Source organism: Panulirus ornatus, chromosome 2, assembly GCF_036320965.1.
Source record: "Panulirus ornatus isolate Po-2019 chromosome 2, ASM3632096v1, whole genome shotgun sequence".
Classification (NCBI taxonomy): Eukaryota; Metazoa; Arthropoda; class Malacostraca; order Decapoda; family Palinuridae; genus Panulirus; species Panulirus ornatus.
The window spans coordinates 74734567-74750162 of NC_092225.1; the positions used below are offsets into that span (position 1 = coordinate 74734567).

The 15596-nt window shown below is 39.8% G+C and overlaps 1 protein-coding gene across 1 annotated transcript in view; it reads right to left on the reverse strand.

Moving 5' to 3' along the window:
- Window positions 1-15596, reverse strand: part of LOC139757279 (uncharacterized) — a 791816-nt gene that overhangs the window by 267892 nt on the left and 508328 nt on the right. The window contains exon 17 of the mRNA XM_071677629.1: window positions 1734-1895. Within this exon, the coding sequence (XP_071533730.1) occupies window positions 1734-1895 (162 nt within the window). The remainder of the gene's footprint in view (window positions 1-1733; window positions 1896-15596) is intronic.

The following is a 15596-nucleotide window of genomic DNA, read 5'->3' on the forward strand; positions in this document are numbered from 1 at the left end:
GTGTAGGTATGTATATTTGCGTGTGTGGACGTATGTATATACATGTGTATGGGGGTGGGTTGGGCCATTTCTTTCGTCTGTTTCCTTGCGCTACCTCGCAAACACGGGAGACAGTGACAAAGCAAAAAAAGAAAAAAAACATTATACAACTGCTCAGGACTGAGGTGCTTGTCAGCTACGAGTTTTGCAAATTCGTCCACATACTCAGCAGCTCCTTCGTGGTTTGCAGACCGCTTTTCTCCACACACTTCATTCATTGATTCATTGAATCTTTGAATCCCTTCTTCACTATAATCATGCTCATGTTGTAATTTATCATCATGCTACCTGACAAGTCCAATCCATCACTATGACAATGTTGAAACCATTCCATCATCACTCGATTATGCTCAGTACTCTTACCATCTTTCATAATTTTTCTAATCGGCGTTTGCTCCTTGGAAACACTGTCTGCATAGAATTTCAATATTTTCTCCCTTTGCTTTTTTATATCATAAACAGTTGATGAACCAATACTGCAGATGTCACACAGCTTATGCACCGAAACACCACGGTCCATTTTTTTCAACAGTTCTACTTTATCTTGGATCAATATGGACCGGTGTTTATGTTTGACACCACAACTGATATATGGACCAGTGTTTATGTTTGACACCACAAGTGACATGCTCATATGTCTTAGAAGACATAGCTTGGGTTGAATTTAAACAACATAAGATAAGAATCTCACAGAATTGTGGTATTTTTCAGTGAAGGACTCCAAAAGATATATATTTTCTATTTCATTTCAAATATACACATAGTTGAATTAACAAAATATTTTGTAACAAATGTAATCAATTTGGAATCACATTACTGAATTCCTTACTGTTTAAACAAATGCTCAACTAGAATACACATAGTAGAATGCAGGAAGGAATTGGATAATTAAATTTTCAAAGTATTTTTTCTTCAAAAGATATGATCATGTTCATATAAAAGTGCTCTGAATTAGATGATTATATTTATTAACAAAATATTTTGTAACAAATGTAATCAATTTGGAATCACATTACTGAATTCCTTACTGTTTAAACAAATGCTCAACTAGAATACACATGTAGGAAGGAATTGGATAATTAAATTTTCAATGTATTTTTTCTTCAAAAGATATGATCAAGTTCATATAAAAGTGCTCTGAATTAGATGATTATATTTATTTTCATAAAATAATGTTGTATAACCAGACTTTACTGTCTGCTAAAACTGCAGGATCTTTGGAAATGTCCACTACCTATATAACAGAAAAATCATTAGTCTGGCAACTGCTTGGTCCAAGCCATTCCAAACTAAATACATTTCATTGTATTAAAAGATATCTTGCCATCTTACTGAAACAGATTAAACAAATGGTAAAACCTGTACAAAATGCCATATAAAGTCTCTTGAGAGATCATACCTGTGATATGAACTAATATAATACAGCTGTCTAAAAACGTGGCTAAGCATTAAAGTCTACAGCTGACATATTCCATTCACCTGCCAAACAAATACACAGAGATGAATTTCAGTGAATGCAGGATCAACAGTGCTCTGCATAGTATGGTCCTTTAACCCTGCATTATTAACAATGGTTATTGTATGAATGTGTCTTACATCCAAATGAAGTTTTTTATTCAATCATTTCAAACTGTCGTAACCCATTACAGAAATTTAAATTTTCCAAAATCCTTGAATAGAGGTACAACACTCACCCTTTCTCCTTTTTCCCCATCTCTGCCAGCACTTCCCCTCTGCCCCTTGGCTCCAGGGTAACCTCTGGGACCTCGGGTGCCAGTGACCCCAGGCTCTCCTTTCTGGCCTGGGGAGCCTGGAGTTCCTGGTCTAGCTGGGGCTACTGCTATTCCACCATCAACCTAAGGAAAAATATGTTTAGTACTATGAGCTATAAAAGAAGGGAAGGAATGATGTGAACACAATAAAAAATAAAGATGAAAAACAGACACACTATATAGTTCAAGCAGTCAAACGTACATTTTCAAAATAAAAACAGTAAGGCTTCTGAACATCACTGTCTGAGCACTCTGGTCCACTACATTTCATTAATTTTGTCAATCTATTATAATGACAAAAATATTCATGTGTACTGAGATTCACAGCTGCCATGTTAAACTTGAACCAAAAAAGAGTTACAATTAAAAAACTTCTTTTTGTGTTGTGATATTGTGCAACTTAGGAAGACAGAATCACAGTTCAGCCAGAGAAAAGCCTGCTGAATGTCATTTTCAAGTGGAAGCCTCCAAATTATAATACAGCAACCACAAATTACTTAATTATTAGCTCTGGTCAGTCAGAGGTCAGGTCTCCATCAACTACCTCAACTAACTGCCAGGTGAAACCACTTCCACTGCTTCAACTTTCTGCTTGTTGATACCAATTGTTTTTGTCACTTCTGGTGACATTTCTGCTTGCCATCCTGAAATAAGTCCAAGGTTAACTTGAATGTAACAAGTTTGGCATGAGGTATATCCCAGTCATCACAGCTCTCATACTGTCCAAGTTCAATAAGAACTACCTTTCATCAAAATTACTTTTATGGTGAATATGAAAGCTATGAGGACTTGGTTCTCTTATGTTTTGTAAAGGGCAGTGGCCAATCATTTTCACAGTACAATGTGTACTACGGAAGTCCTTTCCATAAATCGTAGAAAAAATAAAATGAAAAACAAGTTAACTGTCCGAAACCTATAAACTTTCATACGGAAAAACTACAACTTATACTGAAAAAAATTTACCCTCTAAGGAGGATCACAAAAAAAAACCCCAAATTTCCTTTTGGTGATGATGAATTGTCCAAAACCACTACCAACTGAATACTTTAAATCATGACAATCATGACAAAACACTGGATTTGGACTTCAGATTCTGATTTCCATCATATCAAGATGACTAACACAATGAATTTATCAATCAAAACCAAAAAGTTGTTGCAATGTTAAATAAACAAAACAAAGGAAAAAAGGGAAATGCCATATTTGAAATGGTGGATGCTCTGGTCTGCATGACCCCACATCAATGTCAAGGGATTAACAAACATCCTTTGGCATAGGGATGCTTGTTAACATACTATTATCTATTGTCATTAGCACTTTTCATATACATAGGGTGAATAAAATGCATGGCATGCACTTTCTTTGGGAAATGGGCAGACATGGGGGGGGGGGGGGGGGGGGGGGGGAGAACAATTCCAACTCCAATGGCTAACAATGAGCATGGATGCAAAACTTTACAAAATTCAAAATGGTAAATATCAATGTTTTTATAGTCAAACAATGATATGATAGAGTAAATCAGTTACAGAAATACAGCCAATAAAACATGGTAAAGGAACAACTCTAGATGGACTCATTAGGCCTGTCAGTAAGGGCCATGTCCATTGATAAGGGTATCCCTGATAGATCATATACTGTTACAAGCCATTATATGGCTAGACCTGTCACAGTTGCGATGCTTTACCCAAATTGAAGCTGGTACCCATTAAACTTCCAAAGGGATACTGAAAAGCTGGGTAAACTACGGTCTCTCTGCCATGCCATGGATCAAATTTAGTTCAGAGGATTAAAGTCATTTATATTAACTAATACATCAACAAGGTGGTGAATACACTTTGGTCAAGAGATACTCCAAATCAAGAGGGAAGGTATGAATCAAGGTTAGTTAAAAGCAAAGATCTTATAGAACCTTCCATGGAATAACAATATCACTATGCCTAGTATACCATCATTATTTGTCTCTAGATGAACCTACTTAACTATTGTGATTAAAATGCAATTAATGATATTAAAATATTGAAAACTGATGAAAATACAGCTATAGAAAATAGACCAACTTAAATAGAACTCAGCACCAGGACTGGACTGAATTCCTGCCATCCTCTTTAAAAAAGACAAACAAAAGTTATACGAAAGATGCCAATCCTAAGGCAAACTCTGCACAAAAGTGTCATAAAGCAGCATATAACCAAAAATAGATATAGATGGATACAACCTGGGGATAGGAGAGAAAGAATACTTCCCATGTAATCCCTGCATGTTGTAGAAAGCGACTAAAAGGGGAGGAAGCGCGGAGTTGGAAATCCTCCCCTCCCATTTTTTTCCCCAAAAAAAGGAACAGAGAAGGGGCCAAGAGAGGATATTCCCTCTAAGGCTCAGTCTTCTGTTCTTAATGATACCTCACTAATGCAGGAAATGGCGAACACGTATGAAAGAAAAAAACAACCAAAAACAAAAATATTGTAAAACCACTATTATCTGAATTGCTGGGGAAATCCAAACTTTGGATAAATTTTTGAGTTATTCAAATTCAAATACATCAAACAATTCAGAAATTGTAATATTCTAAAATATCTTATCTATTTGTAAATATTTTACAGAGGAATTCTTAATAAATTGTCAACAACAGTAATCCAGGGTGCATAAAATACACAACTGTGCAAGACCAGCATACAACACTGCACCAGAAAGCACATGGGAGACAATAGACAATCACCAGCACCACAGAATACTAGGTGGTAGCACAGTAATTGCTGTAGCAAGGTGCACACTCGATTCAAAACATTTTTACTCACTTTTAATTTTTCAGGCTTATTTGGATAACTGATGGTTGCTAAGCAAAATTAAAAACATTCGTTTTGAATATTTTGTTGTCTCATATTTTGGATAACAGAGGTTATACTTTAGTACAAATCAGTTAGCTTGACATTACATCATAAAACTCTTTGGAAGAATGGTGAAAAAAAAAGTACTGGACTTGATCAACAACAGTTATGTTAACAAAGGCCAAAAGATATTTGTGCTAGATAAAAGAACACAAGTGCTAAGTAAAAGTACACAAGTTCAATCATTAGCCTGTTATGCTAGCATCTGTGAAATGCAAGATATCCAGTTAATGCACTGCACAAACCCTACCTCAGGCAAAATCTCATTGTTGGTACAGTATTCATAAGTAGGAAGGCAGGTGCCTTCCAATTATATACATTCCAGCTAACTCTCTTATTGAAGAAAACAATCATTTAATCTTGATTTAACTTATTCTTGAAAGTGATCAAGGTTGGGATGTTTAATACTCCCTTTGGGAAAGCATTCCAATTATCTACTAACAAGACAAAAAGAGTACTAGTAGACAGTGAGTTTACATTTCTGCTTCTCATATTTTGCAGCACTAGCAACTAAGTACTGTTTGAAACAAGGTGAAGAACTTTGCCAAAATGCCATGGAGCAGCCCATGAAGAACCTTGTAAACCTCACGCATGCCCCATTTCCCTTTTGAACCTTGGATAACAAAATGAGTTGCTTTACCCTATAACTGGCCTTTTAAGTTGTTGAAAAAGAAGTGGGTTACCATATGTCATCGAAGTGACAGGTTCTTGTGATCACTTCAGGAACCCTGTTAGCCTTCTAGACTACAGCCATTAGATGCTTGTGTAATTTGAATTTGTCAATTAGGACACTCAATAACTTTTCTGCTGTCAGGGTCACTAGTCCTGTAACACATGTCTATCAACTTCATTTAGTATACATGGTGCAGATTTCTGTAACTTACGCAATATACCTTGTATCTGAAAACAATGTACTCCAACTACCAAGGTTTATGACAACCACCATTTTATCAGTCAGTTTGATATATCTGACACTGATTATCAGACTCAACTGTTCTGCAGAACTTGGTGTGATCTCCAATGATTTTCATATGGTTTGAACTAACATCCAGTAAGTCACAATGAGACCTAACACTTGGATGCCACTCTGGGAATCCCATCAATAACTGTTTCATTCTAACCTTGATCCAATCAAGACTAAACCTGTTGGCACCTATTGAAGACAAAAATTCTCAAGCCTTTGTCTTACTAAGCAACTCTGCATGGGAAATGCTGTGGAATCCCTTCTGATATCAAAAATATATGGCACAGACAGGTTACTTATCAAAAAACTTCCTGTCAAGTTAGACATCTCTATTGAAAAATATACACCTTTTAAGTGTCACTGCTAGATTAGATTAAAGAGTCCTCTTGGATAAGTATTCAGTAAGAAAGCTGGTACAATACTGCCACTAATATGAATTATACATTTATGACCTTGTAACTTCCCAGAGGCTTCTTAACCCTTTCATTGTGCAAGTCTTCGTATATTCCTTGTGAAAAAAATATATCTAATTTTTTTCCCTTAAAGAATATATTTATATCATATATTACTGGAAAAAATATCTATAAAAGTAAAATCTTTCCTCTACATTAGTGTGCAAGGGTGCTGAACATATGGAGGTGGACATTAGCCAGTAGCAAAGATTCATAATATTCATGTAACTGTATGATGATTATAGGTTTTCTCTAAGTGAGATTTCATTCTACATACAACTAAAAAATTAAACACTGTGGTTTTTTACTCAGCATGATTTCACACATCACATATACACCATCTACACATTTTTCTCATGAAATATGTATTTCTACATCTTATACAAACATCTATATATCATGGACAATGATGGTACTTTATCTACAGGAATAAAGGAAACACTACATTCTCTTAATATATATATATATATATATATATATATATATATATATATATATATATATATATATATATATATATATTTTTTTTTTTTTTCTTTTTTTTTTTGTCACTGTCTCCCACGTTTGAGAGGTAGCGCAAGGAAACAGACGAAAGAAATAGCCCAACCCACCCCCATACACATGTATATACATACACGTCCACACACGCAAATATACATACCTACACAGCTTTCCATGGTTTACCCCAGACGCTTCACATGCCCTGATTCAATCCACTGACAGCACGTCAACCCCGGTATACCACATCGATCCAATTCACTCTATTCCTTGCCCTCCTTTCACCCTCCTGCATGTTCAGGCCCCGATCATACAAAATCTTTTTCACTCCATCTTTCCACCTCCAATTTGGTCTCCCACTTCTCCTCGTTCCCTCCACCTCCGACACATATATCCTCTTGGTCAATCTTTCCTCACTCATTCTCTCCATGTGCCCAAACCATTTCAAAACACCCTCTTCTGCTCTCTCAACCACACTCTTTTTATTTCCACACATCTCTCTTACCCTTACGTTACTTACTCGATCAAACCACCTCACACCACACACTGTCCTCAAACATCTCATTTCCAGCACATCCATCCTCCTGCGCACAACTCTATCCATAGCCCACGCCTCGCAACCATACAACATTGTTGGAACCACTATTCCTTCAAACATACCCATTTTTGCTTTCCGAGATAATGTTCTCGACTTCCACACATTCTTCAAGGCTCCCGGAATTTCGCCCCCTCCCCCACCCTATGATCCACTTCCGCTTCCATGGTTCCATCCGCTGCCAGATCCACTCCAAGATATCTAAAACACTTTACTTCCTCCAGTTTTTCTCCATTCAAACTTACCTCCCAATTGACTTGACCCTCAACCCTACTGTACCTAATAACCTTGCTCTTATTCACATTTACTCTTAACTTTCTTCTTTCACACACTTTACCAAACTCAGTCACCAGCTTCTGCAGTTTCTCACATGAATCAGCCACCAGCGCTATATCATCAGCGAACAACAACTGACTCACTTCCCAAGCTCTCTCATCCCCAACATACTTCATACTTGCCCCAATTGACTTGACCCTCAACCCTACTGTACCTAATAACCTTGCTCTTATTCACATTTACTCTTAACTTTCTTCTTTCACACACTTTACCAAACTCAGTCACTAGCTTCTGCAGTTTCTCACATGAATCAGCCACCAGCGCTATATCATCAGCGAACAACAACTGTCTCACTTCCCAAGCTCTCTTATCCCCAACATACTTCATACTTGCCCCTCTTTCCAAAACTCTTGCATTCACCTACCTAACAACCCCATCCATAAACAAATCAAACAACCATGGAGACATCACACACCCCTGCCGCAAACCTACATTCACTGAGAACCAATCACTTTCCTCTCTTCCTACACGTACACATACCTTACATCCTCGATAAAAACTTTTCACTGCTTCTAACAACTTGCCTCCCACACCATATTTTCTTAATACCTTCCACAGAGCATCTCTATCAACTCTATCATATGCCTTCTCCAGATCCATAAATGCTTCATACAAATCCATTTATATATATATATATATATATATATATATATATATATATATATATATATATATATATATGTGCGTAAGACAAGGAAGCAAATGGGAACTTCAGTGAAGGGCGCAAATGGGGAGGTGATAACAAGTAGTGGTGATGTGAGAAGGAGATGGAGTGAGTATTTTGAAGGTTTGTTGAATGTGTTTCATGATAGAGTGGCAGATATAGGGTGTTTTGGTCAAGGTGGTGTGCAAAGTGAGAGGGTTAGGGAAAATGATTTGGTAAACAGAGAACAGGTAGTAAAAGCTTTGCGGAAGATGAAAGCCGGCAAGGCAGCAGGTTTGGATGGTATTGCAGTGGAATTTATTAAAAAAGGGGGTGACTGTATTGCTGACTAGTTAGTAAGGTTATTTAATGTATGTATGACTCATGGTGAGGTGCCTGAGGATTGGCGAAATGTGTGCATAGTGCCATTGTACAAAGGCAAAGGGGATAAGAGTGAGTGCTCAAATTACAGAGGTATAAGTTTGTTGAGTATTCCTGGTAAATTATATGGGAGGGTATTGATTGAGAGGGTGAAGGCATGTACAGAGCATCAGATTGGGGAAGAGCAGTGTGGTTTCAGAAGTGGTAGAGGATGTGTGGATCAGGTGTTTGCTTTGAAGAATGTATGAGAAATACTTACAAAAGCAAATGGATTTGTATGTAGCATTTATGGATGTGGAGAAGGCATATGATAGAGTTGATAGAGATGCTCTGTGGAAGGTATTAAGAATATATGGTGTGGGAGGCAAGTTGTTAGAAGCAGTGAAAAGTTTTTATCGAGGATGTAAGGCATGTGTACGTGTAGGAAGAGAGGAAAGTGATTGGTTCTCAGTGAATGTAGGTTTGCGGCAGGGGTGTGTGATGTCTCCATGGTTGTTTAATTTATTTATGGATGGGGTTGTTAGGGAGGTGAATGCAAGAGTTTTGGAAACAGGGGCAAGTATGAAGTCTGTTGTGGATGAGAGAGCTTCGGAAGTGAGTCAGTTGTTGTTCGCTGATGATCCATCGCTGGTGGCTGATTCATGTGAGAAACTGCAGAAGCTGGTGACTGAGTTTGGTAAAGTGTGTGAAAGAAGAAAGTTAAGTTAAGAGTAAATGTGAATAAGAGCAAGGTTATTGGGTACAGTAGGGTTGAGGGTCAAGTCAACTGGGAGGTAAGTTTGAATGGAGAAAAACTGGAGGAAGTAAAGTGTTTTAGATATCTGTAAGTGGATCTGGCAGCGGATGGAACCATGGAAGCGGAAGTGAATCATAGTGTGGGGGAGGGGGCGAAAATCCTTGGAGCCTTGAAGAATATGTGGAAGTCGAGAACATTATCTCGGAAAGCAAAAATGGGTATGTTTGAAGGAGTAGTGGTTCCAACAATGTTGTATGGTTGCGAAAGTGGGCTATGGATAGAGTTGTGCGCAGGAGCGTGGATGTGCTGGAAATGAGATGTTTGAGGAGAATGTGTGGTGTGAGGTGGTTTGATCGAGTAAGTAATGTAAGGGTAAGAGAGATGTGTGGAAATAAAAAGAGCGTGGTTGAGAGAGCAGAAGAGAGTGTTTTGAAATGGTTTGGGCACATGGAGAGAATGAGTGAGGAAAGATTGACCAAGAGGATATATATGTCAGAGGTGGAGGGAACGAGGAGAAGTGGGAGACCAAATTGGAGGTGGAAAGATGGAGTGAAAAAGATTTTATGTGATCGGGGCCTGAGCATGCAGGAGGGTGAAAGGCGGGCAAGGAATAGAGTGAATTGGATCGATGTGGTATACCAGGGTTGATGTGCTGTCAGTGGATTGAATCAGGGTATGTGAAACGTCTGGGGTAAACCATGGAAAGTTGTGTGGGGCCTGGATGTGGAAAGGGAGCTGTGGTTTCGGGCATTATTGCATGACAGCTGGAGACTGAGTGTGAACGAATGGGGCCTTTGTTGTCTTTTCCTAGTGCTACCTCGCACACATGAGGGGGGAGAGAGATGGTATTCCATGTGTGGCGAGGTGGCGATGGGAATGAATAGGGGCGGACAGTGTGAATAGTGTGCATGGGTATATATGTATGTGTCTGTGTGTGTATATATATGTGTACATTGAGATGTATAGGTATGTATATTTGCGTGTGTGGGAGTGTGTGTATGTACATTGTGTATGAGGGTGGGTTGTGCCATTTCTTTCGTCTGTTTCCTTGCGCTACCTCACACACGCAGGAGACAGCGACAAAGCGAAATAAATAAATAATTATTATTATTTTATACTTTGTCGCTGTCTCCCGCGTTTGCGAGGTAGCGCAAGGAAAGAGACGAAAGAAATGGCCCAACCCCCCCCCATACACATGTATATACATACGTCCACACACGCAAATATACATACCTACATAGCTTTCCATGGTTTACCCCAGACGCTTCACATGCCCTGCTTCAATCCACTGACAGCACGTCAACCCCGGTATACCACATCGCTCCAATTCACTCTATTCCTTGCCCTCCTTTCACCCTCCTGCATGTTCAGGCCCCGATCACACAAAATCTTTTTCACTCCATCTTTCCACCTCCAATTTGGTCTCCCTCTTCTCCTTGTTCCCTCCACCTCCGACACATATATCCTCTTGGTCAATCTTTCCTCACTCATCCTCTCCATGTGCCCAAACCACTTCAAAACACCCTCTTCTGCTCTCTCAACCACGCTCTTTTTATTTCCACACATCTCTCTTACCCTTACGTTACTCACTCGATCAAACCACCTCACACCACACATTGTCCTCAAACATCTCACTTCCAGCACATCCATCCTCCTGCGCACAACTCTATCCATAGCCCACGCCTCGCAACCATACAACATTGTTGGAACCACTATTCCTTCAAACATACCCATTTTTGCTTTCCGAGATAATGTTCTCGACTTCCACACATTCTTCAAGGCCCCCAGGATTTTCGCCCCCTCCCCCACCCTATGATCCACTTCCGCTTCCATGGTTCCATCCGCTGCCAGATCCACTCCCAGATATCTAAAACACTTCACTTCCTCCAGTTTTTCTCCATTCAAACTCACCTCCCAATTTACTCTTAACTTTCTTCCACACACTTTTCCAAACTCAGTCACCAGATTCTGCAGTTTCTCACATGAATCAGCCACCAGCGCTGTATCATCAGCGAACAACAACTGACTCACTTCCCAAGCTCTCTCATCCCCAACAGACTTCATACTTGCCCCTCTTTCCAAAACTCTTGCATTTACCTCCCTAACAACCCCATCCATAAACAAATTAAACAACCATGGAGACATCACACACCCCTGCCGCAAACCTACATTCACTGAGAACCAATCACTTTCCTCTCTTCCTACACGTACACATGCCTTACATCCTCGATAAAAACTTTTCACTGCTTCTAACAACTTTCCTCCCACACCATATATTCTTAATACCTTCCACAGAGCATCTCTATCAACTCTATCATATGCCTTCTCCAGATCCATAAATGCTACATACAAATCCATTTGCTTTTCTAAGTATTTCTCACATACATTCTTCAAAGCAAACACCTGATCCACACATCCTCTACCACTTCTGAAACCACACTGCTCTTCCCCAATCTGATGCTCTGTACATGCCTTCACCCTCTCAATCAGTACCCTCCCATATAATTTACCAGGAATACTCAACAAACTTATACCTCTGTAATTTGAGCACTCACTCTTATCCCCTTTGCCTTTGTACAATGGCACTATGCACGCATTCCGGCAATCTTCAGGCACCTCACCATGAGTGATACATACATTAAATAACCTTACCAACCAGTCAACAATACAGTCACCCCCTTTTTTAATAAATTCCACTGCAATACCATCCAAACCCGCTGCCTTGCCGGCTTTCATCTTCCGCAAAGCTTTCACTACCTCTTCTCTGTTTACCAAATCATTTTCCCTAACCCTCTCACTTTGCACATCACCTCGACCAAAACACCCTATATCTGCCACTCTATCATCAAACACATTCAACAAACCTTCAAAATACTCACTCCATCTCCTTCTCACATCACCACTACTTGTTATCACCTCCCCACTTGCGCCATTCACCGAAGTTCCCATTTGCTCCCTTGTCTTACGCACTTTATTTACCTCCTTCCAGAACATCTTTTTATTCTCCCTAAAATTTAATGATACTCTCTCACCCCAACTCTCATTTGCCCTTTTTTTCACCTCTTGCAATGGAAGTAAGGGGAGTGGGGGAGGAATGGGATGTATTTAGGGAATCAGTGATGGATTGCGTAAAAGATGCTTGTGGCATGAGAAGAGTGGGAGGTGGTTTGATTAGAAAGGGTAGTGAGTGGTGGGATGAAGAAGTAAGAGTATTAGTGAAAGAGAAGAGAGAGGCATTTGGACGATTTTTGCAGGGAAAAAATCCAATTGAGTGGGAGATGTATAAAAGAAAGAGACAGGAGGTCAAGAGAAAATAAATAATAAAATATTAAAATAAAATAAGGTGAAGATTTGTATGGGTTTTCAGAAAAGAAGAGTGAATGTTGGGGTGAAGAGGGTGGTGAGAGTAAGTGAGCTTGGGAAGGAGACTTGTGTGAGGAAGTACCGGGAGAGACTGAGTACAGAATGGAAAAAGGTGAGAACAATGGAAGTAAGGGGAGTGGGGGAGGAATGGGATGTATTTAGGGAATCAGTGATGGATTGCGCAAAAGATGCTTGTGGCATGAGAAGAGTGGGAGGTGGGTTGATTAGAAAGGGTAGTGAGTGGTGGGATGAAGAAGTAAGAGTATTAGTGAAAGAGAAGAGAGGCATTTGGACGATTTTTGCTGGGAAAAAATGAAATTGAGTGGGAGACGTATAAAAGAAAGAGACAGGAGGTCAAGAGAAAGGTGCAAGAGGTGAAAAAAAGGGCAAATGAGAGTTGGGGTGAGAGAGTATCATTAAATTTTAGGGAGAATAAAAAGATGTTCTGGAAGGAGGTAAATAAAGTGCGTAAGACAAGAGAGCAAATGGGAACTTCAGTGAAGGGCGCAAATGGGGAGGTGATAACAAGTAGTGGTGATGTGAGAAAGAGATGGAGTGAGCATTTTGAAGGTTTGTTGAATGTGTTTGATGATAGAGTGGCAGATATAGGGTGTTTTGGTCGAGGTGGTGTGCAAAGTGCGAGGGTTAGGGAAAATGAGTTGGTAAACAGAGAAGAGGTAGTAAAAGCTTTGCGGAAGATGAAAGCCGGCAAGGCAGCAGGTTTGGATGGTATTGCAGTGGAATTTATTAAAAAAGGGGGTGACTGTATTGTTGACTGGTTGGTAAGGTTATTTAATGTATGTATGACTCATGGTGAGGTGCCTGAGGATTGGCGGAATGCGTGCATAGTGCCATTGTACAAAGGCAAAGGGGATGAGAGTGAGTGCTCAAATTACAGAGGTATAAGTTTGTTGAGTATTCCTGGCAAATTATATGGGAGGGTACTGATTGAGAGGGTGAAGGCATGTACAAAGCATCAGATTGGGGAAGAGCAGTGTGGTTTCAGAAGTGGTAGAGGATGTGTGGATCAGGTGTTTGCTTTGAAGAATGTATGTGAGAAATACTTAGAAAAGCAAATGGATTTGTATGTAGCATATATGGATCTGGAGAAGGCATATGATAGAGTTGATAGAGATGCTCTGTGGAAGGTATTAAGAATATATGGTGTGGGAGGCAAGTTGTTAGAAGCAGTGAAAAGTTTTTATCGAGGATGTAAGGCATGTGTACGTGTAGGAAGAGAGGAAAGTGATTGGTTCTCAGTGAATGTAGGTTTGCGGCAGGGGTGTGTGATGTCTCCATGGTTGTTTAATTTGCTTATGGATGGGGTTGTTAGGGAGGTGAATGCAAGAGTTTTGGAAACAGGGGCAAGTATGAAGTCTGTTGGGGATGAGAGAGCTTGGGAAGTGAGTCAGTTTTTGTTCGCTGATGATACAGCGCTGGTGGCTGATTCATGTGAGAAACTGCAGAAGCTGGTGACTGAGTTTGGTAAAGTGTGTGAAAGAAGAAAGTTAAGAGTAAATGTGAATAAGAGCAAGGTTATTAGGTACAGTAGGGTTAAGGGTCAATTCAATTAGGAGGTGAGTTTGAATGGAGAAAAACTGGAGGAAGTGAAGTGTTTTAGATATCTGGGAGTGGATCTGGCAGCGGATGGAACCATGGAAGCGGAAGTGGATCATAGGGTGGGGGAGGGGGCGAAAATTCTGGGAGCCTTGAAGAATGTATGGTTCCAACAATATTGTATGGTTGCGAGGCGTGGACTATGGATAGAGTTGTGCGCAGGAGGATGGATGTGCTGGAAATGAGATGTTTGAGGACAATGTGTGGTGTGAGGTGGTTTGATCGAGTAAGTAACGTAAGGGTAAGAGAGATGTGTGGAAATAAAAAGAGCGTGGTTGAGAGAGCAGAAGAGGGTGTTTTGAAATGGTTTGGTCACATGGAGAGAATGAGTGAGGAAAGATTGACCAAGAGGATATATGTGTTGAAGGTGGAGGGAACGAGGAGAAGAGGGAGACCAAATTGGAGGTGGAAAGATGGAGTGAAAAAGATTTTGTGTGATCGGGGCCTGAACATGCAGGAGGGTGAAAGGAGGGCAAAGAATAGAGTGAATTGGAGCGATGTGGTATACCGGGGTTAACGTGCTGTCAGTGGATTAAATCAAGGCATATGTATGGGGGTGGGTTGGGCCATTTCTTTCGTCTGTTTCCTTGCGCTACCTCGCAAACGCGTGAGACAGCGACAAAGCAAAAAAAAAAAAAAAAAATTATATATATATATATATATATATATATATATATATATATATATATATATATATATATTCAGTGAAGGGGGCTAATGGGGAGGTAATAACAAGTAGTGGTGATATGAGAAGGAGATGGAGTGAGTATTTTGAATGTTTGTTGAATGTGTTTGATGATAGAGTGGCAGATATACGGTGTTTTGGTCGAGGTGGTGTGCAAAGTGGGAGGATTTGGGAAAATGATTTGGTAAACAGAGAAGAGGTAGTAAAAGCTTTGCGAAAGATGAAAGCCGGCAAGGCAGCAGGTTTGGATGGTATTGCATTGGAATTTATTAAAAAAAAGGGGGTGACTGTATTGTTGACTGGTTGGTAAGGTTATTTAATATATGTATGATTCATGGTGAGGTGCCTGAGGATTGGCGGAATGCTTGTACAAAAGCAAAGGGGATAAGAGTGAGTGCTCAAATTACAGAGGTATAAGTTTGTTGAGTATTCCTGGTAAATTATATGGGAGGGTATTGATTGAGAGGGTGAAGGCATGTACAAAGCATCGATTGGGGAAGAGCAGTGTGGTTTCAGAAGTGGTAGAGGATGTGTGGATCAGGTGTTTGCTTTGAAGAATGTATGTGAGAAATACTTAGAAAAGCAAATGGATTTGTATGTAGCATTTATGGATCTGGAGAAGGCATATGA